Source organism: Orycteropus afer, unplaced genomic scaffold (assembly GCF_000298275.1).
Source record: "Orycteropus afer afer isolate SDZICR_OR568_19922 unplaced genomic scaffold, OryAfe1.0 scaffold00130, whole genome shotgun sequence".
In the NCBI taxonomy this organism is placed as follows: domain Eukaryota; kingdom Metazoa; phylum Chordata; class Mammalia; order Tubulidentata; family Orycteropodidae; genus Orycteropus; species Orycteropus afer.
This window is the reverse complement of record NW_006921717.1, coordinates 3,254,006-3,280,875: the sequence shown is the minus strand read 5'-3', so window position 1 is coordinate 3,280,875 and position 26,870 is coordinate 3,254,006. Positions and strand designations below refer to the sequence as shown.

General features: G+C 56.2%; 2 protein-coding genes across 2 annotated transcripts in view; both read left to right on the top strand.

Annotated features, from left to right (window-relative positions):
• The window catches only part of LOC103200452 (testis specific 10 interacting protein), an 11,144-nt gene extending 4,055 nt beyond the window's left edge, over positions 1-7,089 (top strand). Inside the window, exons 2-8 of the mRNA XM_007944960.1 lie at positions 331-464; positions 563-1,305; positions 1,462-1,609; positions 4,305-4,475; positions 5,624-5,723; positions 6,130-6,254; positions 6,948-7,089. Coding sequence (XP_007943151.1) covers positions 331-464; positions 563-1,305; positions 1,462-1,609; positions 4,305-4,475; positions 5,624-5,723; positions 6,130-6,254; positions 6,948-7,089 — 1,563 coding nt within the window. The remainder of the gene's footprint in view (positions 1-330; positions 465-562; positions 1,306-1,461; positions 1,610-4,304; positions 4,476-5,623; positions 5,724-6,129; positions 6,255-6,947) is intronic.
• A 1,281-nt stretch (positions 7,090-8,370) lies between these two features.
• Positions 8,371-26,641, top strand: SART1 (spliceosome associated factor 1, recruiter of U4/U6.U5 tri-snRNP). The gene is made up of 20 exons (XM_007944750.1): positions 8,371-8,683; positions 10,861-10,918; positions 11,673-11,728; positions 12,181-12,307; positions 12,411-12,516; positions 12,811-12,888; positions 12,989-13,088; positions 13,172-13,314; positions 13,502-13,708; positions 14,542-14,666; positions 14,745-14,884; positions 14,979-15,109; positions 24,251-24,424; positions 24,499-24,609; positions 24,941-25,028; positions 25,252-25,342; positions 25,452-25,587; positions 26,107-26,196; positions 26,406-26,527; positions 26,623-26,641. The coding sequence occupies exons 1-20, from the start codon at positions 8,371-8,373 to the stop codon at positions 26,639-26,641; spliced, it is 2,415 nt and encodes an 804-aa protein (XP_007942941.1).
• The last annotated feature ends 229 nt before the right edge of the window (positions 26,642-26,870 follow it).

Sequence of the window (26,870 nt, the reverse complement as noted above, 5' to 3'; positions counted from 1 at the left end):
TAAGGCACTTGACTGCTAACCAGAAGGCTGGTGGTTCAAACCCACCAGCCACTCCTTGGAAGGAAGGTTGGGCAATCTACTTCTGTAGTGATACTGCCTCCTCAGAAATCCGAGGAGGGGTCGCTATGAGTCGGGTCCGACTCGACGGCACATAACAACAACTCTTTCCTATGGGGCTGGTACGAGTTGACTCAAAGGCACGACAGTCGGTTGTAGTAACAGCAAGGCCCCAGGGCCCAGCCAGGGTGTGTAGGAGAAAGGCCCTTCTGGGGCAGGTTTGGGTGCTCGTGGAGGTGCTCGGAGCTGGGCCGCCTCTCTGTCCTCACCCAGGGAAGCCTCGAAAGCAATGAGGAGCCACTCCAGGGCCAGCAGCGGAGGTCTCGCAGCGCAGGACAGACGGCCAAAGAGGACCAGAGGCCCACGGCCCAGCAGAAGCAAGCACACAGCTCTGCCGAGGCCGAAGAGTGAGCAGCTTGTGGGGTGCGGCTGGGAGGAAGGTGGGGCGTCAGGTCCCCCTGGGGACCAGCACTCACGCCCTGATCTCTGCCCTCTCCCTCCTCAGTCTCCTCCCCCCGCCTCCACCTTCTCCACCTCTACCTCCTCCTCGGAAGCCCTCCTTCCCCTTCCAGTGGGCCTGGGAGACCTTCACCTTGGAAAGCCGAGTCCTGCATCAGCCTGGCTCCCGCTTGGCCAGAGGCCACCAAGCCCAGCCAGCCAACAGTGCCCGGGGCCTGTCCCTGCCCTCAGCGACCCCCCAGTTGCAACTCCAGCCCAAGTCCAGACGCAAGTCCACGACCAAACTCCCAGAGCCCCACGGCTTCTGCTGGAAGACAGAGGCGCCAAACACGGAGAGGAGACGGCAGCCGGAGGCCCGTGGCAGCAAAGGGGGGTACCAGGGGCCGGAGCAGTCCAGCAAGTGCGGCGTCTTGCTGCCTGAGTCTGAGGAGGCCACTGAAGCCCCGTGCACTGTGCAGGCCAAGCTGGATCTGAGCCCCAGGAAACTGCCCCTGATCCCCAGGAGGGGGCTAGCCTGCGGGCAGAAGGAGACAGAAGAGGCCGAGGACAGGGAGCACAGGGCCCTCCAGAGAAGGAGGGCCCAGTCTCGAAGGAAGGGGCGGAACTCTGGCGAGGAGGACCTGGACAAGCGTGAGCTACAGGGCCACAGCCAGGGGAGCGGCCCCAGAGCAGACAATGTCCTCGGGGCGCAGAGGAGGACGTCCAGGGCCAGGGAGCTGGAGGGGCCGTGGGACCTGGAAAAGCTGCAGAGGCAGTTACAATGGGACTTGGAGAAACAGGGCCTCTGTGGTGAGTAGGGGGCTTGCCGGCCAGGTTTCCCAGGAAGCCACCCAGCTGGGAGAGCTGCCAGGGAGCCAGGCCTGTGCTCCAGACGTCAGGGGAAGGGGAGGCTGCCCAGTGGCCTGGAAAAGAAAGTGGCCTCTGACTTGGTCCCACTGTGGCTAGGCCCCCAGAAGGAGTCCTGGAAGGTTTTGCGGGCTGTTGTGCAGGCCTCTGGCCGGAGTGGGAAAGCTCATCCCTCAGGAGATGTCAAGACTTCCCTGTCCTCCAGCTTCCCTAACCGCACCTTCCACAAACGACAGGAGGCCACCAGGTAAGGGGGAGAGGAGGAGGGTGGGAGCCAAGGGCAAGAAGAAGAGCCAGTTCTCCAAGAGACACTCAGCCACTCAACCTTTCCCTCATTCCTTCATTTACTCCTTCACCAAACTTTCTGATTATCCAAACATTCATTGATTCCTCCATCCATCCATTCACCCCCTACCCACTCATCCTTCCTTCCATCCAACCATCCACTCACCCTTCTATCCATCCGTCCCACCACCCATCCACCCATCCACTCGCCCACCTACCTACTCACTCTTCCTTCCATTCCTCAAACTACTGATAACATTCATCCATGCAGCCATCCACGTGGACTATCATCTCTTCATCTATTTCTCTCTCCATCTATTTTTATGTCCATTCCACCATTCATTCATCCATCTCTTGTCTAACACAAGCCACTTTCCACTCATTACCTAGGTTTTCTTCCATTCACCCACTAATCTATTAAATAAACAATTAATGCAACTACACTAAGTACCTACTCAGGGCTCCTCAAGATGTAAAGACTTGGCCCCAGCCCTGAGAACTCATGGCCTGGAAAGGGAGAGAGATGGGCAAACAGCGAGGATGGCAGTAGTTAGATGATCGCTACACCTGGGGCCCAAACGAGGCGGTGGGAGCAGAGGAGAAAGAGTGGAGGAGCCGCGCTGGGGGCTGTGAGGAGGCCACTGACACTGTCTAGGTGAGGGATGACAAGGGCCCGAGGTAGGTGGCCATGGGGATAGAGAGGTATCCATTTAAGAGGCATTTTGAGGTTGGGTGGATGGGCCTTGGTGATGGGTTAGAAGTAGCAGGTGAGGGTGGGGAAGGAGTCATTCAGTGTTCTGACCCATAGTGATCCTGTAGGACAGAGTAGAACTGTCCCATAGGGTTCCCAAGGCTGTCGATATTTACAGAAGACTGCCTCTTCTTTCTCCCATGGAGCCGCTGGTGGGTTCAAACAACTGACCTTTTGGTTAGCAGCCAAATGCCTTAACCACTGCACCACCAGAACTCCTAGCATTCTGATAGTGCCCCTCCATTTTTACCCTGCCACTCTCTGCTTGAAATCCTTTCCTGCTTCCCAGTGCTCCTGGGATAAACCTGAGATTCCATGGTGAGAAGGCTCTGGTCTCTTGCACCAGCTGGTCAGAGCGGCTGGAACGTCCCACGCTCTCCCGCCTCTCGTGGGATCTTTCCTTTTCCTCACCCGCCCAGCCTCTCCACTGCTCTGCAGAGTGCCTTCCAGGAAGCGCTCCTCAATGCTTGCCTCGGTCATAGCCGCTCCCCATTGCATCAGCTGGTGACTGTCAGCCCCACCCTGGCACAGGCTGAGGACTCCACGAGGGCAGATGCCAGATCTTATTGATTGGCCTTCCTGGTGCCCCACACCGTGCCCTGCACACAGTTGGTGCTCAATAAGTATGCACCAAGCAAATGTACAGATGTGCCCTCTTCTTTGTCTATCTGTCCATCTGTCTAGCTGGCCATGATTCAAGGATATATGAATTCATCAACTATCAGTTTCTGTCAGACACTGTTCCAGGTGCTGAGGACTCATTGATGACGAAGAAGACAGACAAGAAACCCGCTTCCATGAAGCTTACAGTCCACCATATTTTTCTCATCTATAACACGTCCACATAAACAACGCATCCATGCATGTAACACCCGTAGGAAACGAACATGTGAGGAGCTGCGTGGTTTTCAGAAAACTGTTGTTAGGTGCCGTCGACACAGCTCTGACCCGTAACAACCCTGTGTGCGATGCAAGGAAACCCTGCCCGGCCCTGTGCCAGCCTCACAGTCCCTGCTGTGCTTGACCTCACTATTGCAGCCCCTGTGTCAGTCCGTCTCATTGAGGGCCTTCCCCTCTTCATTGACCCTCCACTTTAACAAGCACGATATCCTTCTCCAGGGAATGGTCCCTCTGACCACGTGCCCAAAGCAGGTGAGACAAAGTCTGGCCCTTCTCACTTCCAAGCATCAGAAAACTGTTTGACACTCACATTATTTGTGTAAAAATACTATACTTGTGAAGAAGGATCGTTAATTTAAAAAATGAATAAAACGTATAGCGAGAAATGGAACATGACTGGGAGGCAACTTGAGACAGGGTGGTCAGGGAAAGCCCCTCTGGGAAAGTGACATCTGAGCCAAGACATGACTGACAAGAAGGAAGGAGCCATGAGATCGAGGGAAAGAACGTTCCAGGTCATTCCAGCTGCCGTCCATTCAGTCATCCGCACCTTTACCCACCTGTTCAACCACCCTCAGGGCCTTTTGCCATTGTTCCTCCTTCCCACCCATCCACCTATCCACCCGTCTACCCATGCATCTGTCCACCCAACTTCCCCTCCAACTGATGGGCATTAACTGAGCTCTTGCAGGATACAGGGCGACAGGGAAAAACAAGACTTCCCCTGTCCCCTCAAGAGCTGTGCTGTGAGGAGAAGCTCACAATATAAGTGGGGTCACAGGCTGTGTGTGCTGAGTGCCACAAGAGGCATCTGGGAAGAGGGGGGAAAGGCTGAGCCCCCAGTGGCAGGCCTCCATCACATCATATCATGGCATCCCCATCCCCACGACCTTGGCTGCCACAATTCCTCCCCAGAGATCCCCATTCTTCCCCACCTGACCCCTGACTGTCCTAGAGACTCCCGGTGGGCTTCTCACATGCCTCTTCCTCCCCTGTCCCCACCAAGAAGCCTGCTGCAGTCCTGGGAGCGGCAACAGCAGGAGGAGCTGCTGCGGCTCGAGCTGCGCCGGGCCCGGGAACAGCAGGTACAGCAGCAGGTGGCTCGCTGTCTGGCAGCCTACGCGCCCAGAGGGAGTCGCGGGCCCACAGCCGCCCAGCGCAAGCTGGAGGAGCTGAGGTAGGAGGCACGGGGCTCGGAGGAGGTGGAGGGGAGCTGACAGGGAGGCTGTGAGAAGCTTCAGTATGGGATGGAGGAGACCCAACTCTCACCTCCCACAAGGCTGAGCCTCCATGGCCATCTTTCCACTTCAATTCATTCTACAGATGAAGACATTGAGGCATGAGAGGAGAAGGGGTTGGTCCAAGGTCACCCAGTCAACAATGACAAGCCCAGCACTCAAGGTTAAAATGGGTGACATCATACACGATCACACTGTCACATCTAGTTCTGGCTTCAGATGCCACACTTGATTATAACCATTTGAATGTTGCAGCAATAGTGCGTGTACAACGTGACCAGCCTGACCCCTCCCAGGGACAACTGTCGTTCGTGGCCAAGTGAATAGTCATCTATGTTTTTTCCTCTTCCTGTATTTTGACCATTTTTTAAAAAGCAAACTTGAAAGTCAAGCAAATCTTTATAAAACTCCTAACAGGCCTTTCTTCTACAGTGCTGTCGGGTTGGTTGAGACCATCAACCCTTAGATTAGCACTTATTTGCAAACCATCTGCACCACCCAGGAAGTAACCCTGCTAAAGCCAAAAACCCACTGCCATCTAGTAGATTCTGACTCATACAGCCCCTAGAGGACAGAGTGGAACTGCCCCACGGTGTTTCCAAGGCTGTCAATCTTTATGGAAGCTGACTATCTTGTCTTTCTCCCACAGAGAGGCTAGTGGGTTCAAAATTGAGCCAAGGGCCCAGAGAGGGGAAGTGCCTTGGTCAAAGTCACACAGTCAACAGCCATAGCTTCCTCCTCTGAGCTGCAGTGGGAGAGGATGCATGGGTGTGGGACTGCGGGAGGAGAGAGGCCGTACAAGCAGATGTCTAGGGGCTCAGAAGCCAGCCCTGTCACCTCTCCTTTGGGGGTGGCCAGGAGCTAGGCCAGCCCTGGCTGCACAGCCTGGAAGTCCTCCAGTTCCCAGCTGGGCAACCCGGCACAAGGCCCTCAACCTTCCCACTCCCCATCGGGAAGATGGGTGAATAACTCCCATCTTGCTGATCTCACCAGGAATCCAGGGCAGGGTAGGGATGAAGTGGCATTTTAAAGGTAGGAAGGTGAGAAGGTGGGGGTAGGGATGTCCTGAGGCCCGTCTCCTGCACAGGCGCCAGGAGCGACAGCGCTTTGCTGAGTACCAGGCGGAACTTCAGGGCATCCAGCACAGGGTGCAGGCCAGGCCCTACCTGTTCCAGCAGGCCATGCAGGTGAGGACCTACCTGGCCCAGCAGGCCACGCAGGTGAGGACCTACCTGGCCCAGCAGGTGAGGACCTACCTGGCCCAGCAGGCCACGCAGGTGAGGGCAGCTCCTGGGCAAGCAGGCTATGGTAGGTGATGGCCCACCTGTTCCAGGTGGCCACCCAGGTGAGAGCCTACCCATCCCAACTGGCCATGCAGGTGAGGCCAATGCCTGGGCAAGCACATAACCACTCCTGAGGACAGACCATCGCCCTAGCTGAGTGGGGAGGGAAGCGAGGTGAGGAGTGGACCCCCTCAGATAGGAGCCCTAGGCTGCTGCCCACTTAGAGGCACTGAGACCTGCTCAGTGACCAGAGCTCCATTGTGAACCTGTGGCCCTGATGCAGCGTGAAAACCATCTCCTCTCTCTTTAGACCAATGCCCGACTCAGCGTGACCCGGCGCTTCTCCCAGGTGTTGTCGGCACTGGGCCTGGACGAGAAACAGCTGCTGGCTGAGGCAGAAAAGGGAGACATGAAGGGCACCTCCCGGAAGCCCAGGTGAGGCTCGCTGGGGTACAGGAGACCCAACACCAGTGCTCTGAGGCCTGCAGGATCCCATTTATGCCTCCTACCCCTACCTACCTAGGGTTGGACATCTGAGGAAGGGCTGAGGGAATCCTCAGTACAGCCCCACTGATCAGCCCCAAATCTAACCCTCAGTCGTGCCCTGTCCCCCCTTCTCACTTCTCCTCCTAAAGGACTGAGCCTAGCCCCAGGGATCAGCAGGGACTTCCAGAAGCCCTCCCATCCTCCATGCCACCTGGGGAAGGCAGGCCCAGGGTTATTCTGCCCACTTCTTAATGAGGAAACAGAACCCACGGGACAGGGCTTGCTGAAAGACACAGGCAAGGAGAAGAGCCAGCCTGGGTCTCTGCGGCCATCGGTGCAGTCACTCCCCAAGCCCCCATTAGGGGCTGGAACCCCACCAGTGAGCCCGTGTATACTGCCCCTCATTCCTTGGAATAACCAGGTACAGGAATAAGGGATCTTATTCACAATAAGGAAACTCACAATAAGGAGGCTCAAGGAGGGAAGTCACACAGCCCGCAAGTGGAGAAGCTGTGATTTGAACCTACATTGTCAGAGATTAGTCTTTTCCCTCTTAGAGCCCAGGTCTCCTTGGGCATGGGGCGGGGGTGGGGCGGAGACAGGGCAATGTGGAATCCAGCAGCCTGTGTTGTGGTCTTTAAGAAGTCACAGGTCAGTAGAGGTGAGGACGGAGCACCCTTCTCAGAGCCCCACAAGGACAGAACCCAGACCCACCAGCAGCCAGCCTGACCAACCCTGCACCCCTAGTCTGGACCCAGCATCCAGTTCCCAAGATAAACATTAAAGGATTCATGGAAAATACAGCGTGGGATTTCTGGGGCAGGCAGGGCAGCGGTGGGCTGGGGGGAGGTGGCAAGTGGGTGGACAACAAGCTTGGCCTCTGTCCCACCCCCAGGAACTCTGGCCGTCTCTGCTTCTGGGGGGCACGGCAGTTTGAAGGGCAACAATTGTGACTCTCCGACCCTCAGTCTCCAAAGTGCTAAGACATGCTGCATCATAGGAATTCAAGGGTGAATGCGACAGACAGGGCCCCTGCCTTTGAGGGCTCCCAGCCCAGAGGCGGTGCTAACTGTGACGGGGGTCATGCAACACACTGACCCACGTGGAGATGAGTCACACGGGGGACAACCAGAACCCAGAAGTTGGATCAACTGTTGGGTGGGAGGTGTCAGGAGGGATTGTGTGGGCTGGGCCTAACAGTCACAACCCGCCTGCTCAAGTTAAAACAACAAAACATACGTTTACATACAGAGATGTCTCAAATTTTGCGCCCAATTTCAGGGAGTTCCGAAACAGAGGTTCATCTGCTGCGCCTTAGCCGCGTACAAACGGTCATTGAAAAAACCCGACCCAGGGGACATTGCTAGACAGGATTTGGGGCCACTACTGGCCGTGAAGGGAACTCTGGTAGCATAATGCCTAAGACGCTTGACTGCTAACCAGAGGGCTGGTGGTTCAAACACACCAGCCACTCCCTGGAAGGAAGGTTGGGCAATGGACTTCCGTAGTTTTACCGCCTCCGAAACCCAAGGAGTGGTCGCTATGAGTCGGGTCCGACTCCACGGCATGTAACAACTGGCTGTGAGAGCTCGGAGGCTGGGTTGTGACGGACGGGGGTTCTAGAGGACGACAGGGAGCATCCTCCATACCTGAGGGGGCCACTAGGCGGACTCCCACCGAGTGGCAATGTGCACCCCGTGGCCAGTGCCAACTGAAGGAGACCGGGGAACTCCGGGGATGTCGGCTTAGAAAGTCTCTAGGTACCTACAATCTCGGAAGCCCATAATTCGATCCCCCAAAGCCAGGTTCGCGCACTTGGAGAAGCGCATGCGCACTCGGACGTTCAGCTCCAAGGCCACCACCCCGACGACGCGGCCGCGACTGCGCAATCGGGCTCCGTTTCTGGCCTTCCCATGAGCCTTTGGGACAGCCTCCGAGGCGAAAGAAGGAAACAGCCGCTCTTGGTTTCCGGCAACAAAACAGCGGCAGCCCGGTGACCCGGAAGTGTTCCCATCTTGCTTGGTCGCGGCTCGGCAGTGGCCGGAGCTGGGGTGGACGTGCCACCATGGGGTCGTCGAAGAAGCACCGGGGCGAAAAGGAGGCGGCCGGGACAACAGCAGCCACCGGCACCGGGGGATCCACAGAACAGCCGCCGCGGCACCGAGAGCACAAGAAACACAAGCACCGGAGCGGCGGGGGTGGCAGCAGCGGCGGCGAACGGAGAAAGCGGAGCCGGGAGCGTGGAGGCGAGCGCGGGAGCGGGCGGCGCGGGGCCGAGGCTGAAGCCCGCGGCAGCGCACACGGGCGGGAGCGCAGCCAGGCCGAGCCCTCGGAGCGGCGCGTGAAACGGGAGAAACGCGACGATGGCTACGAAGCGGGTGAGGGGCGGGACCTTTGGAGGGGGCGCTGGGTCCAGGAGCGTGGAGGGCTAGGCACCCCCAGACTCTTGTCATCAGCACTTACTAGTCTTGCAATTGTCTCCCTCTACTAAGCTCCTCGAAGGGCACACTTTTGTATCTCACAGACCCTCAGTGTGTTCAGTGAAGGAATGGGAATTGAGAAGAGCGGGTGCAGAGACAAGAGAAAACCTGGTATTTGGCGCATAGTGTAGAGCTCCTGGTAGAGACAGTGGCTGGAACGCGAGGGATCCCGTTGTTGTTGTTGTTGTTATGTGCCGTCGAGTCAGCCCCGACTCATAGCGACCCCTCCTTGGGTTTCCGAGGCAGTATCACTACGGAAGTAGGATTGCCCAACCTTCCTTCCGAGGAGTGGCTGGTGGGTTTGAACCGCCAGCCTTCTGGTTAGCAGTCAAGTGCTTTAGCCACTATGCTACCAGAGCTCCGTAGACTCTGTTAAATGAACTTGGTCCTGAGGGCTGTGAGGAGCCAGGGATTGGGGATGGGGAGTGCGGTTTTGTAAAGATCACTGCATTGAACGCTGGGGATGCAGGACTGCAGGCAGGGAGGTGGGGAGAACTGGAGACAGACAGGTGAGGGCAGACGGTGGCCGGCAGCAAGGGGGCAGCAGTGGGGTGGAGAGATGGAAGTGGAATCGAGAGGAATTCAGGAGGAGGAATCAGCAGAACTTAGCCCTTGCTTGAGGGTGGTGAAGGAGTGGAGGGTGACTTGTTGGATTTTGGTTTGAGCAACTAGGCGGGTGCTGCTGCCCTCTCTTGAAGTGTTGTGAATTCCGTCATGGAGAGCGTTGAGTTTGTTGTCAGGGGTTTGGGCTGGAGAGGGCGACGTGGGAGTTGGTGTTGTTAGGTGCTATTGAGTGAGCTCCATGTCATCTGTACAACAGAATGAAACACTGCCCGGTCCTGTGCCAGCCTCACGATCTTTGCTTTACCTGAGCCCATCGTTGCAGCCACTGTATCAGTCCATCTCATTGAGGGCCGGCCCCTTTTTTGTTGACCCTCCACTTTACTAAGCGTGATATCCTTCTCCAGGGAGTACATATCATGAGTGGTTAGGTGGCAGGTAAAGCCCCCTTGAGAGGGAGCGTGGGTGAGAAGCCATGGCAGGGAACCTGGGAAATGCCCATATTTCAGAAGTGGGTGGAGGAAGAGGCCCCGAAAAAGAAGGCAGAATAGCCAGAGAGACAGGAGGCAAACCAGGAGACCCTGGAGGCATGGCACGTGGAGAGAGGATGTTCTTAGAAGGAGGGAGTGATCAGCGGTGTCACACGTGTGCCACAGAGATCAGTCACAAACCAGGGCCGCCAAGAGTCCATTGATTTAGAAATCGGGGGCTGGTGACCTTGCAGAAAGCCCAGAGGGGCTGGGATCCAAGGCCCTGGTGGAGAGGGGAACCTTTGGGATGAAAGGGGAGGAGGAAGGTTGGTGGGATGGGGATGCAGGTAAATGAGCCCATGGGGGCAGCTGGCTGGGAGCTGATGGCGTCTGGCTTCTCTTTGTGGCGATTGGTGAAGTTATTTGCTGTTTGTGAGGTGGGCAGAGGAGGTCTGAAGTACTTCTCTCTGCGTTGCCAACATCCCGCTCAAGAGTCCACCACCAAGCAGGCCCTCATAAGTGTCTGTGTTTTAACAACACGATTTGTGCGGAGGACACAGCCCTGCTGCTGACATGATCCCTGCCGCGTGGGGAGAAACAGACCCAGAAACGACTGACTGTGCTTTGGGAGTGCAGGAGAGAGTGGTTCGTTCTTACCAGTAATTGGACAGGGCTTCGTGGAGGAGGCAGTATTTGCCTTTTGCACGTGGGTTGAATTTTGTCAGCCTGAGCAAGGCCAGAGAGGTCACAGCACGTTGACGACAGACTACGTAGAGGTGGAGAGGTGACACAGTGGGGGATGGAAGACCAGGGCAGGAGTGGGGAGAACACCCAGGAGGCAGGATTCTCAGAGTCTGTGCTTTGAGTGGAAGGAGCTGGTGGGCTAGAGGCAGTCTGAGAGGGAGGCCGAGGCGTCACTCTTCCCTGGGGTCTCTACAGGGCCAGGTGCCGGTGAGGGGCCCTCATCTCCGCCCTCGGCTGGAGCCAGGGTGCTGGCTGCCGGGCCCTTTGTCACCTCCTGAGTCGTGCTTCTTCTTGTTCCAGCTGCCGGCTCCAAGACCAGCTCAGGAGATGCCTCATCACTCAGCATCGAGGAGACCAAGTAAGCCCTGTCTCCCGCGGAGTTCTCCTTTTCCCTCAGAGATGGGCGGCTTCTAGGACAGCTGCTCAGGGAGCCTTCCACACGCTGATGCATTCTGATGGGAATTGGATGGGCTCCATGAATCGTCTTGGCCAGCCACGTAGGTGATAGAAGAGCAAACTAAAACCTGAGCGGCATGGTGGCCTTCTATTGATGGGGGCCAACCGGGCCCAGTGCCTGTGCCCCCTCTCTGCCCAGCGCCCAGGCTGCCTGTGCTTGGAGGCTTCAGAAAAAGAACCAAATCTACTGCCATCAAGTTGATTCGGACTAATAGGAACCCTAAGGAGCTCTGGTAGCACTGTGGATAGGCACTGGGCTGCTAACCAACAGGTTGGTGGTTCAAACCCACCAGCCACTCCGTGGGAGAAAAACGAGGCAGTCTGCCTCTAAAGATTTACAGCCTTAGAAACCGTATGGGGATAGCTATGAGTCAGAGTCAATTCAATGGCAGTGGGTATAGGACAGAGAAGAACTGCCCAGAGTTCCCGAGGCTATAATCTTTATGGAATCACACTGCCTTATTTTTCTGCCAAGGAGCCATTGGGTTTGAACTGCTGACTTTTCATTAGCAATTAAGTGCTTAACCACTGTGCCAGCAGGGCTCCTTGAGAGACTCAAGACCACTCACTCCCATCCCATCGTCACCACTGTCTGTCCAGGAACGCATCTGATGCCATTTCCTGACGGTCCCTAACACTGTGTTTCTCATTCCCAGTAAACTGCGGGCGAAGTTGGGGCTGAAACCCTTGGAGGTCAATGCCGTCAAGAAGGGTGAGTGTGGGGCAGAGGATGGGGGGTGGGGAGGGGCTACCTGAAGGAGTCTTTGAAGACAGGAGAGAGTTAACGCCCAGGCTCCTCACCATTTGGTGGGTGTGTGGTGTGCACATGCAGGAGGGCTCCTTGGTCCCGTCAGTGTGACAGTGTCACCTGCACTGTCCCCGCGGGAAACGCTGTGACGTGGGCTGAGACGTGTGCAGGCGTTGCGGACTGCTCTGGACCGGGCAGATGTGTGTTTGTTTAAAGCCTCTTCCGAGGAGCCTTAGGAGGCCTGGAGGCTTCCACTGTGCTGTGTGGGGATGGTGTGGCTGTAGGGAGGGGAAGGATTCCAACCCCCTGCTGGCCCTTCCTGGCCCCTGGGCTGGAAGAGGGCAGGGCAAGTAGCTGCCTCCTCTCCCCACCAGCCCTGGGGCAGGCATAGCCTCACGTCTGGGCCCCCCTTCCAGAGGCGGGCACCAAGGAGGAGCCCCTGACAGCTGAAGTCATCAACCCCATGGCCTTGCGACAGCGAGAGGAGCTGCGGGAGAAGCTGGCGGCCGCCAAGGAGAAGCGGCTGCTGAACCAGAAGCTGGGGTGAGGGCCCTGCCCGGGTGGGGGGGGCTTGGGGGCAGTGCCAGGGAGCCCTGGGGCCGTGACAGCAGCTGGCCTCCTCAGGGTCCCTGTCCTCTCCTTTCAGGAAAATCAAGACCCTGGGGGAGGACGACCCGTGGCTGGATGACACTGCAGCCTGGATTGAGAGGAGCCGGCAGCTGCAGAAGGAGAAGGACCTGGCGGAGAAGAGAGTGAGCTCCGGGGGTCCCTGGGGAGCTCGGGGCGGCCAGGTGCCTGTGGGCCTGCCCGTCACTGAGGCAGGAGGCTGACCGCTGGACCGCCAGGTGGTGGGGCGGGAGTCTGACTGATGGGCGGCGGGGCGGGACTCACCATGAGGGGCTCTGTGCTGTCGGCCTCGGGCTCCCAGCAGCTCGCCTGTGAGGCCGTGCTTAGGCACTCTCCTTTGGCAGAACCTGGCCGTGCCCAGGCGGGCATTTTCTGGTGATGCTGAATGACCGGTAGGCACCCCCACCTCTGTTCCATAGGCCAAGCTGCTGGAAGAGATGGATCAGGAGTTTGGTGTCAGCACTTTGGTGGAGGAGGAGTTTGGGCAGAGGCGGCAGGTGAGGCTGCAGCACAGCGGGGCGCTGCCGTCCAGTGCTGGGGTCTCAGGTCCGGGTGGCCGGGGCTCCTCACTCAGCTGGCCCCTCTCCGCCCTTTTAGGACCTGTACAGCGCCCGGGACCTGCAGGGCCTCACTGTGGAGCATGCCATCGACTCCTTCCGTGAAGGGGAGACGGTGATCCTCACCCTCAAGGATAAGGGTAAGTGGAGCGGGTGTGCCGGTTGGGAGCACAGGCGCGGCTGGGTCAAGGGCAGGTGTGAGTAGCCTCTGCCCTGCTCCCAGGGGTGCTGCAGGAGGAAGAGGACGTGCTGGTGAACGTGAACATGGTGGACAAGGAACGGGCTAAGAAGAACGTGGAGCTGCGGAAGAAGCAGCCCGACTACCTGCCCTACGCAGAGGACGAGAGCGTGGACGACATGGCACAGGCACGCTGGGCGGTGTGGGCGCTGGGCGGCCTGGGTGCTGGGCGGCGTGGGCGCTGGGTGGCCTGGGCGCTGGGCGGCGTGGGTGCTGGGACGGCCTGGGCGCTGGGCGGCGTGGGCACTGGGGCCGGGGGCCAAGCAACGCTTCAGCAGCCAGGCTCGGCCCCAACCCCTACTACTTGCCCTGCAGCGAAAACCCCGCTCCATCCTGTCCAAGTATGACGAGGAGCTCGAGGGGGAGCGGCCCCACTCCTTCCGCCTGGACCAGGGCGGCATGGCTGACGACCTCCGGGAGCGGGAGCTGGAAGAGATCCGGTCCCGGCTGCGGCTGCAGGCCCAGTCCCTGAGCACGGCAGGGCCCCGACTCGCCTCCGAGTACCTCACACCAGAGGAGATGGTGAGCCTGGGGCTTCCAGCACAGCTGTGGGGTTGGGGGAGGGGCTGAGTGTTGGACAGGGCCTGACGCCCGTGGGTGAGCGCTCACCGGCGGCCCTGGGGAGCTGTGGTGTAGAGGAAGGACTGCTGAGCCAGTGGGCCTCTTGTGTCCAGGCTCTGCCACAGCCAGCTCCCGCCAGGGCGAGGGGTTAACCGTGAGCCTTAGGCACCGTCGGAAGTGGGCATGACCGGAACCTCGCCTGTCAAAGAGCGTTGTGAGGGTTAGCATTGTCCTTACAGCCTTGTGGGGCGTAGGCTAAGTGGTGATTTTCTGGCCTTGTGTGGAGTTTGTATTTGGGGTGGCTGTGAACTTAGAGGCACATGGCTCAGTAGGTTGTAGCAGAGAGCTTGGCTGAGTGAGACTCTGGCCAGGGACTCTAGGGCCAAGATTTGTACCCCATTCTTGGCACTTGACTGCTAACCAGAAGCCTGGCAGTTCAAACCCACCAGCCACTCCTCGGAAGGAAGGCTGGGCCATCTCCTTCCATAGAGATAGTGCCTCGAACGCCCAAGCAGGGGTCGCTGTGAGTCGAATCGACTCAACGGCAGTGAGTTTGGGTTTTGGTTGTGTCCTGCTTAGAAGCTGGGTGATCTGAGCAAGGTCCTTAACCTTGTGCCGCAGCTTCCTCACCTCCCAGGTGGGGGTAATGGGACCTGTCTCGTGTGTTGTTCGCGTGCACACAGTGCTTTGCGTACAACAGGCTCCCAGAGCAGTGCTGAGGAGGTACTCACTGGGGAATCTGCGGTCAACCGCGGCCCCTCCTCTTCCTTCTCACATCTCTTCTCGTCTGTCAGGTGACCTTTAAAAAAACCAAGCGGAGGGTGAAGAAAATCCGCAAGAAGGAGAAGGAGGTAGTGATGCGGGCCGATGACTTGCTGCCCCTCGGGGACCAGACTCAGGAGGGGGACTTCGGCTCTAGGTAGGCTCAGTCACAGAGATGGGCTGTGGGGCTGTGAGGCCTGGACCGATGGTCACTGGGGTGGCCTCTTCTTGCCAGGCTGCGGGGCCGGGGTCGGCGCCGAGTGCCCGAGGCTGATGAGGAGGTCCTGGAGGAGGAGGAGAAGGAGAAGGAGCCCGTGCCTCAGCACCCCCAGTCAGATGACACCCGCGTGGAGAACATGGACATCAGCGATGAGGGTGAGGGGGCCACGGAGGGCGGCAGCCAGGGCCCGGGCCCCTGGGGGCAGGTCTGAGCAGGCAGGTCCGAGCCACCTCCCGTGTGTCTCTGCAGAGGAGGGCGGAGCGCCTCGGCCCGGGTCCCCGGTGCTGGAGGAAGACGAGGCCGAGCTGGAGCTTCAGAAGCAGCTGGAGAAGGGGCGTCGGCTGCGGCAGCTTCAGCAGCTGCGCGACAGCGGCGAGAAGGTGCGGGGGCGCTGGGCGGGGCCTGTGGTCACAGGCGTCTGTGGTGACCTGCTGTCCCGAGCCCATCTGCACGTGTCATTGTAGGCACCACCCTGTTCGTCAGCATGCCGTCTCTGTTTGACAACCACCTTGTGAGCAGGTTTCTGACGTCTGCAGGGCTTTCACTGCTGGGTGTTTAGTGGTTGGATCTTTGCCTCTCTCCTTTCCTTCTGCACGTGGACTGTGAGGGAAGCTTTGTTCCAGGCCTGGGAGTTGCTAGTGCTCAGGACAGAGGAGCCCAGCGCTCAGGGAGCTGACCTCTAGTACGGTGCACGCATGAACACGTAAACAGAGCAGACCGGAGGACAGGGTAAAGGAATACCGAGGGTCGGTACCTCTGATGCATATTCAAGGCAGATGCTTCAAGGGTGACTCTGAGTGGAGGCTGCAATAACACAGAGGAGTCAACTCTGCAGAGATTTGAGAGTGCATGTGGGGTGGGGAACTGAGACAGCAGATGTCCTCGGGGGAGTGACCCTAGAAGGGTCTGAGGCCCAGGAAGGCTGGAGCAAAGAGTGGGAGGAAGGGGGTGTGAACGGAGGTGGAGCCGTCCACGCGACCTGTTTGTGTGGGACTTGAGGTGACGGTCATCACTCGCGCTCACGGGGCACGTACAGGTGCCGGGAGTGTCAGGACACTTGATGTGCGTGCACGTAGCCCTCCCAGCAGCTGCCTGTGAGGAAGGTTCTGTTAGCTCCGTTTTACAGATGAGGAAACTGAGGCACAGAGACATTAGATAAAGCTGCTCAGGGCTATGTGGTTGGTCAGTGGCAGAGCTGGGATTGAGCAGCTTGACAGAGTCCACACGGTGCGCCCCCTCCCATCCAGGGAGGGAGCGGGGCTCCAGAGGGGGTGAGGCTGGACCAGTGGGTGAACGGTGGGGGACAGGGCTCCCACCAAACAGTCGGACAAGCAGCAGGCCTGCAGGGAGGAGGACACGAGAGGGCCTCCCAGCAGCCAAGAAGGGGTTTCGAGGGGAAAGTCTATCACACTAGTGAGGGGTGGAGTCGTGTTGCAGATGAAGCGGCCTTAGTGAATCGGAGGTGAGTGGGGAGAGGAGTTGAGAAGTGAGGGTAGTAACTGGGGACAGTTCCTTAGCGAGGTGGGGACAGGGAGTGACGCAGGTAACTTGGGAGAAATCAAGGGAGCCCCTCCCTGGTTGTTTGTCAGTGAAGCATGGAAGGCAGGGGTGGGTGTGGGAGGGTTAAAGAGAGAAGAGGTGGGACTGTCCTTAAGGCGGAGCGCGGAGATGAGGGCAGGAGTGGGGCTGCTGGGCCTTGTTGCTCCCTCGCTGGAGGAGGATGGTGATTCCCCACCTGAGGTCAGTGATCCTGGATTGAAGGGACCCAGCCAGCGTGCCTCCGGATTGCTCCGGCTGCTCAGCTGCAGCCTACCGAGTAGGGGAGCGGCGGCGGCGGTAGCTGCACCACCCACACAGTGGACCATGTTGGGCCCATCGTGGCAGCCACCATGTCAGTCCATCTCAATGAGCGCCTTCCCCTTTGTTGGTGACCCTCTGCTTTACGGAGCATGAAAGTCTTCTCCAGGGAATGGTCCCTCTTGGATAATGTGTCCAAAATACATCAGACAAAGTCTTGCCACCCTCATCTCTAAGGAGCATTCCAGCTGCACTTCTTCCAAAACAGATCGGTTCGGTCTTGTGGCAGCCCATGGTATATTCACTATTCTTCACCAGCACCGTAATTCAAAGACATCCATTCTTCAGTCTTCCTTCCTCATTGTCCAGCTTTCCCATGCAAACCAGGTGACTGACGAGACCTCGGCTTGGGTCAGGTGCACGGGAGTCCTCAACAGTGACATCTTCACTTTCCAGTCCCTATAGGAGTCTTTCATGGCAGATTTGCTCACTGCAACACGTGGGATTTCCCGACTGCTGCTTCCGTGGACGTTCACTGTGGGTCCAAGTGAGATGAAATCCCTGACAACTTCAGTCTCATCTCCATTTATCATGATGTTGCTTATTGGTCCAGTTGTGAGGATTTTATTTTCTTTATGTTACAATGTAACCCATATTGACGGCTCTAGTCTGTGATCTTCATCAGTAAGTGCCTTAAGTCCTCTTCCCTTCCAACAAGCAAGGATGTGTCATTTTCATGTCATAGGTTGTCAGTGAGTTTTTCTCTAATCTTGATGGTGTGTTCTTCTTCATATAGTCCAGCTTCTTGGATTATTTGCACAGCACACAGATTAAATAAGTATGGTGAAAGGATGCAACCCTGACGCACACCTTTCCTGATTAAACCATGCAGCATCCCTTTGTTTTATTTGAACAATTGCTTCTTGGTCTACGTACAGGTTTTGCGTGAGCATAATTAGAATTTCCGTTTTTCAGTGTCATCTGTAATTTGTTTGAATCCACAGAATGAAATGCGTTTGCATAGTCAATCAAACACAGGTACACATCTTCCCGATGTTCTCTGCTTTCAGCCATGACCCACCTGACATCAGCAGTGATATCCCTCGTTCTACATCCTCTTCTGAATCCAGCTTGAATTTCTGGCAGTCCCACATTGATGAACTGCTGCCATCACTTTTTAATCATCTTCAGTGAAATTTTACTCGCGTGTGACACTAACGATATCCTTAGGTAATTTCTGCATCCTGTTGGATCACCTTTCTTTGCAGCAGGCACCGATACGGCTCTCAGTGAGGATTCCAGCCATTCCTGGAGCCTTGTTTCTCACCAGCTCCTTCAGTGCAGCTTGGACTTCCTCCTGCAGTGCTATTGGTTCCTGATCACATGCCACCTTCTGAAGTGGTCGGACATCGACCGATCTTTTTGGTGCGGTGACTCTGTGTATCCTTCCGTCTTTTCTCAGTGCTGCTTATGTTGTTCAGTATTTTGCCCGTAGCATCCTTGAGGATTGTGAGCCGTGGCTTGAACTTTTTCAACTCCTTTACTTCATTTCTTTGCTTCGCTTTAGTTATTCTACATTCAAGAGCAAGTTTCAGAGTCTCCTGGGCTATCTATTTTGGTCTTTTTTTTTCATTCCTGTCTTTTTAATGACCTTTTGCCTTTTTCACATATGACGTCCTTGATGTCATCCCATAGCTTGTCTGGTCTTTGGTCATTAGTGTTCAGTGCATCGAATTTTTTCTTGAGATGGTCTCTAAGTTCAGGTGGAATAGACTCAAGGTCATACTTTGGCTGTTGTGGCCTTGTTTTAATTTTCTTCAGCTTCAACTTGAATTTGCACATGAGCAGTTGGTGGTCTGTTCCACAGTCGGCCCCTGGCCTTTTTGACTCATGATACTGAGCTTTCCCATCATCTTTCCACAGAGACAGTCAATTTGATGCCTGTGTGTTCCATCTGGCGAGGTCCACAAGTATAGCTGTCGTTTATGTTATTGAAAAGGTTGGTTTGCAGTGAATAAGTTGGTATCGTGAAATTCTGATAGAATGTACTCTCAGGTCATTTCTTCCACCAAGGCCGTACGTATTTTCCAACTAATGATCCTTCCTTGTTTCCAGTTTTCACTTTCTCATCACTAGTAATTATCAGTGCATCTTGAGATACCTGTTTGATTAGTTGCAGATGTTGGTGAACACGTTGAATGTCTTTATCTTTGGCATTAGCAGTTGATGTGTGCATTTGAGTAATAGTCACATTAGCTGGTCTGTCTTACAGGTGTGTGGGTGATATCCTATCACTGATAGTGTCATACTTCAGCATGAATCTTGAAACGTTCTCTTTGACAATGAATATGACGTCATTCTTTTTCGTTTGTCATTCCTGGCATGGTAGACTGTCCAGTTCACAGTGGCCAATAGCAGGCCGTTTGAGCTCACTGGTGTCCAGGATATTGAGGAGGTGAGCAGCTGGGATTAGTTAGGATTGGGTTTTCTAGGGACAGAGGAGAGAGGCAGTAAAGGTGTTTGCAGAGGAGAGCCCCAGAATCCAAGCCAGGTGATGAGGGACCTGGCAGGAGGGGAGTGGTGTCTGTGAGCATTGGGTAGAAGGTCTTGGTGGAGTCCACAAACAGTTGGATTGAAGGTACTAGACTAAGTGAGCTTTAAAGACAGGACATGGTAGATCTTGAAGCCAGAATGGCTGTTGGTGATGCTGAGGGCAGTTGTGTGACTGGGGGAGTGGCTGAGGGATGTTGAGGAAACAGTCATTGGTGATGAGGAGGTCAAGGAACCTCTGAGGGAGTTTTTGATGGTTGTTTGGATGCTGAGGTCACCAAGATTGAAGATGCGTAGAGGCAGAGAGGAAGACAGTGAGTGAAGGGAGAGGTGAGGAAGTAGAAATGGCAGGACCACGGAGGAATAGCAGGTGACGTTGGCTGGTGGCCTCGCCCTCGATGGGGGCTTGGATCCTTGCAGGAGGGAGGAAGGAGAAGAAATGTTTTGGGGGTGATGATGAGGAAGAAAGAGGATCCCTCCCTCATCCAGTCTCTGAGGCATTTTGGGTGTGAGGGGAAAGGAAAACCGCAGGGAAGTGGTGTCAGCAGAGAACAGGGGTGTCGGTAGGGCACCCAGGGGAAGGGGCTACAGGTAAGAAGAGGCTGGAGAGCTGACCCTTATGCTCCCTTCCTGTCTGGCTTCGTTCACTTCGTTTTATGTGTTCAGTGTTCACCGTGTCGTAATACGTGTCAGAGCATCTTTCTTTTTCGTGGCTGTGGTGAATTGTTCGATGTGGCCCTTCAAGCCGTTGTCGTCCATTTTGTGATGTATTGTAAATCCTATTATCCATGCCTGTTTAAGGTGGTGTGGTAGTTAAGGTCGTGTGTCAACTTGGCTGGGCAACTGGTAGTAGTTATTCCCTATAATGACTGGCACTTGGCTCCGTGGTGGAATTTGCTGTGAGCAACTGAGTAGCTGCTTTTAAACTTGTGGTTGTTAAAGTCATCCACGTGGGATATCTCTGTTGGAGCAGCGCAGGTGGGATATATCTTGAGTCCTGCCTCGCTGGAGGGTATAACTCAAATCACCACCCTTAGCTTCCTTGAGGGTGTACGTAGGAGTCTTGTGGGAAGGTTCCTCTTGCCCTGGTTCTGCACTTTGTGTCATCGTCATCTCACCCGGGATTTGGGACAGCAGCCGTCACCTGATCTGCTGATTGGGGTTCATCAGACCCTGAGAATTGGGCAGGTCCTCCAGACCTATCACAGACCTGGGACTTGCCAGCCTGCCAGCCTCCACCACCACTCCGAGAGATGATTCCTCAGGTGCCTGTGAGTTCTGTGAGACGTTACAGTGAAATACAGAACCCTATGATGGAGGAGATTACTGAGAGGAGGGGTAGTTAACGTCTGAAACGATAGCACAGTAGTTTGGGCATTTGGGTCATCTTCAACCTCCACCTCATGGGGACCAGCCTTGTGCTCATCTTTCTAAGGGAAATTATTCAAGCAATGGCCAAGTAATACTCCTTCCATTCATCTGTTGATGGACAGTTGGGTTGTTTCCACCTTTTGGTTATTGCAAATCGTGCTGCAATGACCATTCTTGTACAGGGTATCTTTTTTAGTCCCTGGTTCAGTTCTTTTGGGTATATACCTAGGAGTGGGATTGCTGGATTCGATGGTAATTGTATTCAACTTTCTGAGGCACCTCCAAACTTTTCCACAGTGGCTGTACCATTTTATATTCCCACCAGCAATGGACACGGGTCCCGATTTCTCTACTTCCTCATCAACACTGTTATCTTCTTTTTTAATTGTAGGCGTCCTCATGGGTGTGGGGTGGTGTATCGTGGTTTTGACCTTCATTTCCCTAAAGCTTAATGATGTTGAACATCTCCATGTGCTTGTTGGCTTGCTGTATTTCTTCTTCTTTGCAGAAATGTCTTTTTAAGTCCTTTGCCCGTTTTTAAGTTGGATTTCGTGGTATGAAAAGATCAAGACTTAAAAAGCATGAACCATGAAGAAAATAACAAAATTGACTGCCTGTAGAAACTAAATTTACAAAAGAAGGAGAGATTGTGAAGAATCTAAAAAGTGAAACCAAAGAAAGAAATAGTGCCTGCCTCTCACCGGCATGGGGTCGGGATCAGGAACATACCAGGAACCTCTGCAGACCATGGGAGTGAACGGCCCAGCCGTAGAGTGAGCGGAAGGCCTGAGCTGGCAGCCCTCGGACAGGGAACAGCGAGTGAAACGTGCAGTGATGTTCAGCTTCATTCAGGATCAAGGAAAGAAGTTAAAACCACAGTCAGGCCACATCACACCCACACAGTTTGGCAAAATGTCAGAGGCTGACAATATCAAGCGTGAGTGAGTTTGTAGAGCCCCCAGAATTCTTGGAGACACTCTTCACGGGAGAACCTGGGAGTCTGATCCCACTGGGAAAACCAACTTATGTAGAGAAGTTGAAGGGTGGCGGCCCTTCGAGTCAGCAGTGCCCGCTCATGAACGCAGACCCCTGAGAAACGTCTGTGCACGCACACAGGCCGGCAGGAGTGGCACTGCTTATCATCGCTGGCTGCTGTTGGGTCTGGCCCTTGCTCATGGCGACCCCGTGCACAGTGGGGTCGGACTGTTGAGATCACAGGGTTTTTACGCTGGCTAATTTCCAGAAGGAGGTCACCTTCCTTCCTTATCTGCCTCAGTCTGGAATTGCTGCTGAAACCTGTTGAGCATCCTCCACTGACGGACGGTGGGGGCTGCCCAGGAGGGGCGCTGGCTGGGATCAAAGGCGAGGATTCTACCAGTGGCCGCGCTGCCTTTAGCGTGCCTGCAGCAGCGTGCTTTGTGCAGCAGAAGAAATCTAATACTGATGGGTTTTTAGCGAAAGTCCACAGTTTACACGAGGGCTCAGTCTGTGTGGTACGTTCCGTGCGTGTCAGCAAATGTGTGGCATGTGTGTCCACCTTCTGGCAGCTGCAGAGTAGTTTGCTTGCACGTGAAATGCCCTGTGCTTCCCCTCTTCCTCCACGGTTGTCTGTTTAGTGGCCTGTCTCCCCAGTTGGACTTACAGGCTCTCAAGGGTAGAGCTGATTTTGAGAGCACCGTGTTCCCAGCTATAAGCACTGTGCCCAGCCTGGAACAGGCTCTCGGCAAACCATGAGATGTGTGGATGGGGACTGACTTGGGTGTGCTCTGAGCAGAAGGTGAGGAATGGGGGTCAGGCCCATGCCGGGGACTTGAGATGCACCACCTGGGAGGCTTTTGTGTTGTTTCTGTTTCAGTGGTGGTTTTAAGATACACAGCGAAACCTGCACAAATTCAGCTGTTTGTACGTGTACAGTTCAGTGATGTGGATGACATTCTTTGAGTTACGCAACTGTTCTCATCCTCCTTGTCTGAGCTCTTTCTCATTAGCACAGACTCACTGCCCTGTAAGGTTCCTATCTGATCTTTTGAATTGTGCTGTTGTCAATTTCATCCCACACAGATAGCTCTTAAAAGCGTATAATTATAATGCTCAAGGCAGACAGACCTTTACTATGTCAGCTAAACTATTGTTTGGTTTTAGGATGACTTAAAGGTTTAAAGATTTTATCAGGGCAGTAGTTGTAGGGGTTTCTCCATCCTCCATGGCTCTGAGCACTTGAAGATTCAAGACTACAGCTGTCAGTATGGATTACATCTCAACAAAAAGGAAACAAAAATCCTCACAACTGGACCATAAGCAGTGTCACAATAAATGGAGAAAAGATTAAATTGTTAAAGGTTTCATACTGCTTGGTTTCACAATCAACCCAATGGAAGCAGCAGTCAAGAAATCAGACATTGTATTGCACTGGGCAAATCTGCTGCAAAAGGCCTGTTTAAAGTGCCGAAGAGCAAAGATGTCTCTTTAAAGACTAAGATGTGCTTAACCCAGACCATGGTATTTTCAGTCGCCTCATGCACCTGTGAAAGCTGGACAATGAATAAGGAAGACCGAACAAGAGGTGATGCTTTTAATTATGGTGTAGGTGAAGAATACTGAATATCCCATGGACGGCCGGAAGAATGAACAAATCTGCCCTGGAAGAAATGCAGCCGATGCCCCTTAGAAGCGAGAACGGCCAGACTGTCTCTCTCATGCTCTGGTCATGCTGTCAGAAGGGACCATTTCCTGGAGAAGGATGTCATGCTTGGTAAAGTAGAGGGTCAACGAAAGAGGGGAAGGCCCTCAACGAGATGGATCGACACAGTGGTTGCAACGATGGGCTCAGGTATAGCAAGGATTGAGGATGGCACATGACCAGGCAGTGTTTTGTTTTGTTGTACATGGGGTCACTATGAGCTGGAGACTATAAGTCGATGGCACCTAACAACAATCATGGCTCCAAAAAGTCTGGAATCTGAGAATTTGAACTCCTGTTCTGCATTCTCCCCCTTTTGGTCAGGATTCTTCTCTGGAACCTTTGATCAAAATGTTCAGTAATGATAGGCAGGCACCATCCAGCTCTGGTCTTACGGTAAAGGAGGCAGTCGAGCAGGGAGGGATTTTAAAGAGGACATACTGGATCATACTTAGCCGCTGGTGGGAGTGATGCAGCAGAGAGCAGAGTGGCAGGGCAGGCGAGAGAGTGGAGTCCACAAACAGTTGGATTGAAGGTACTAGACTAAGTGAGTCTAGTGAGAGGGGGAGGCATGTCAGGAGCAGAGGCCTTGAGTTTGGGAGGGGGCCGACGAGCCCTGCCTGGCGGAGGGTGGCCTGAGGTGGGAGCAGGGTAGGCATCTGCCAGGACAGGAGGGGGACAGAGGGTATGGGTGCATCTGTGGTTGGGAAGGTTTAGTGTGAAATCTCGGGAAACTTTGTCTTATGGTACCTCACGGAGTAGGAAGAAGCTTTGAGAAGCCAGGCTGTGTCACCCCCTGTGACCTCGGGGATGGGGCTCTGGAGGAAGTGATGTTCCAACAGGCCGTGGTGCTGGGGTTTGTCGGGTGGCAGGCAGGTGGCGGGGCAGCAGCAAGAGAGGCCTGGGGCATCGAGACCCGGAGGGAGAGAGGGGTGTGGCCAGTAGGGGGCCATGGTGGCTTGGAGCAGAGGCGGGCCCTGGTGAGATCAGCTACAGTGTGACAAGGGACTGGACCGGAAGAGCGGAGGCTGCTTGGGCAGTGGGTCTGGCTTCTCTGGCCCCACCTGGGGAGGTCCCTGGGGTCCCGGGGTGATGGCCCCGCCCACAGCTGCCCCTCCCCCAGGTGGTGGAGATTGTGAAGAAGCTGGAGTCTTGCCAGCGCGGCTGGGAGGACGACGAGGACCCTGAGCGGAAGGGGACCATCGTGTTCAACGCCACGTCGGAGTTCTGCCGAACGCTGGGGGAGATCCCCACCTACGGGCTGGCGGGCAACCGGGAGGAGCAGGAGGAGCTCATGGTGGGTCCCCGGAGCGCCGGCGGGCGGGCGGGCTGCGGGCCGGGCTGCCGGGCTGACCTGTCTTCTGTCCCCAGGACTTTGAACGGGACGAGGAGCGCTCGGCTAACGGCGGCTCCGAGTCCGACGGGGAGGAGAACATCGGCTGGAGCACCGTCAACCTGGACGAGGAGAAGCAGCAGCAGGATGTGAGGAGGAAGGGGCGGGGCGACGAGGAGGGGAGGGGCGACGAGGGGGCGGGGCCGCCGGCCACAGTGGGGCTTGAGACACGCCCCTGGTTCTAGTCCCAGCTTGCTCCTTACTAGCTCTGGGGCCTTGAGCAAATTAGTCCTTGTAACGGAGCCTCAGTTTCCCCGCCTGTGAAGTGGGTTTGTAAACCTCCCAGGGTCATCAGGAGGATGCGTGGGGCTGGCTGCGTGGGCCTGGTGCCCGGCAGGCATGGCAGTGGTGGTGCGGTGAGGGGCTGGCTGAAGAGCCAGAGCTGCTCACACTCGGCTCCCCTGTGCGCCTCCCTCCCAGTTCTCCGCCTCCTCCACCACCATCCTGGACGAGGAGCCCATCGTAAACAGAGGGCTGGCTGCCGCGCTGCTCTTGTGTCAGAACAAAGGTGAGGGGCGGGGATGGCCCGGGGTGCCCTGTGAGGAGAGCCTGGGTGGGCAGCCTGGGGTCTGTACCTTGCACAGCCGGGCTGCCTGCGTCCCTGGTGCCCCCTGTGTGAGGTGGACCTCGGGAGGGTCAAGGGTGCCTGTTCTGCCTCCCCGGCCCAGCCTGGAGCTGCACCTGTCTGAGAAGGGTGGGCAGCTTGGGGTCTCACAGCCACCTCTCCCCAGGGCTGTTGGAGACCACAGTGCAGAAGGTGGCCCGGGTGAAGGCGCCCAACAAGTCTCTGCCTTCAGCGGTGTACTGCATCGAGGACAAGATGTGAGTGTGGGGGCTGTGTGGGGTCTCTGCACTGTCGCCAGCACACGCTGCCAGTCGCCCAGGTGGACTGGGTGGCAGCTTACGCTGAGTCTCCTTTATTGTGGCCTAGGGCCATCGATGACAAGTACAGCCGGCGGGAGGAGTACCGCGGCTTCACCCAGGACTTCAAGGAGAAGGACGGCTACAAGCCTGACGTGAAGATTGAGTACGTGGATGAGACAGGCCGGAAGCTCACGCCCAAGGAGGTGAGCAGGACGGGCCCCCACCCCCCACCCCTCTGTGGGCACATCTAGGTCCCGGTGGTCTTCTCCTCCTAGGTCTCCACTCTGGTGGACAGGGGCCTGGCTTTTCTGCTGAGTCCTGTGTCCCCACAGACCCCAACTTGAGGCTGTGGCACCCAAGCCTCCTGCCTCCCCCCCGCCCGTCTACCACCCGCTGCAGGCGGTCTCCGCAGACACTGCCGGCCTTTCATCCCGCCCTGTTTGCCGCCCCGGAGACCCGGCGTGGTGCCCTGGCCCCACCTCCTTACAGCAGCCACACTCCTGAACCGGAACTCCCCTATCACAGCACGCCCAGCTCTGCTGGGGGCCCCCGGGGGGTGCCAGGCTCGGCATCCTTCCCCACCCCTGGGCCTGGCCTGGGGCTGGGTGAATGGATACCCGCTCTCACTGTTAGGAAGCTCCTCGTGGGGGCTGGTGGTTACCTGTGTCCCCAAAGCTCCTGGCTTAGGGTGCCTCTGAGGCACTCGCACCCTGTGTCCCCAGGCATTCCGGCAGCTCTCCCACCGCTTCCACGGGAAGGGCTCAGGCAAGATGAAGACGGAGCGGCGCATGAAGAAGCTGGATGAGGAGGCGGTAGGTGGCCCCCTGGGGTGTGGGGGTGACACTCTAGGGGTGCCGCTCATCTGATTGCCCTGCATCTCCATACTGACGATCCTGCCCTCCCTAACGCTGACCGCCCCGCTCCCACCCCATGCTGACTGCCCCGCTCCCACCCCATGCTGACTGCCCCGCCCTCTGTGCTGACCGCCCCGCCCCCCTGCACTGGCACCCTGTCTCTGCAGCTCCTGAAGAAGATGAGCTCCAGCGACACACCCCTGGGCACCGTGGCCCTGCTCCAGGAGAAGCAGAAGGCCCAGAAGACGCCCTACATCGTGCTCAGTGGCAGCGGCAAGAGCATGAACGCGTGAGTGGCCGGGGGTGGCTGGGGCGGGTGACCCGGGGTGCCTGAGCGTGGCGGGGTGCGCCGCTCCCAGTCTCACCCTCCTCCTCTCTCTGCAGGAACACCATCACCAAGTGAAGCCGGCCTCCCTCCCTCCCCGCCCCTCCCCAACTTTCATAGTAAATAAAGCTCCCGCCTTATTTTTTTCCCCCTGGTCATGGTGCACGTTCCGGGACTGGGCCCCAGAAGAGGGGAAGCCAGTGCAGCTTGGTGCCCGCTGGCTGCTGGGTCAGGCAGCTCTGCGCCACTCTCAGCCCCCTTGTTCCTGGGCTGTTTTGTGAAGAAGAAATGAGCTCATTCATTTATT

What these genes read in the sequence shown, in the direction of transcription:
- SART1 (XM_007944750.1), top strand. Translation starts at nt 8,371, where the DNA reads ATGGGGTCGTCGAAGAAGCACCGGGGCGAAAAGGAGGCGGCCGGGACA. An exon ending in AGGACCTGGCGGAGAAGAGA is followed by an intron (nt 12,517 to 12,810) that starts GTGAGCTCCGGG and finishes TCTGTTCCATAG; the next exon opens with GCCAAGCTGCTGGAAGAGAT. An exon ending in AGGAGAAGCAGCAGCAGGAT is followed by an intron (nt 24,610 to 24,940) that starts GTGAGGAGGAAG and finishes CCTCCCTCCCAG; the next exon opens with TTCTCCGCCTCCTCCACCAC.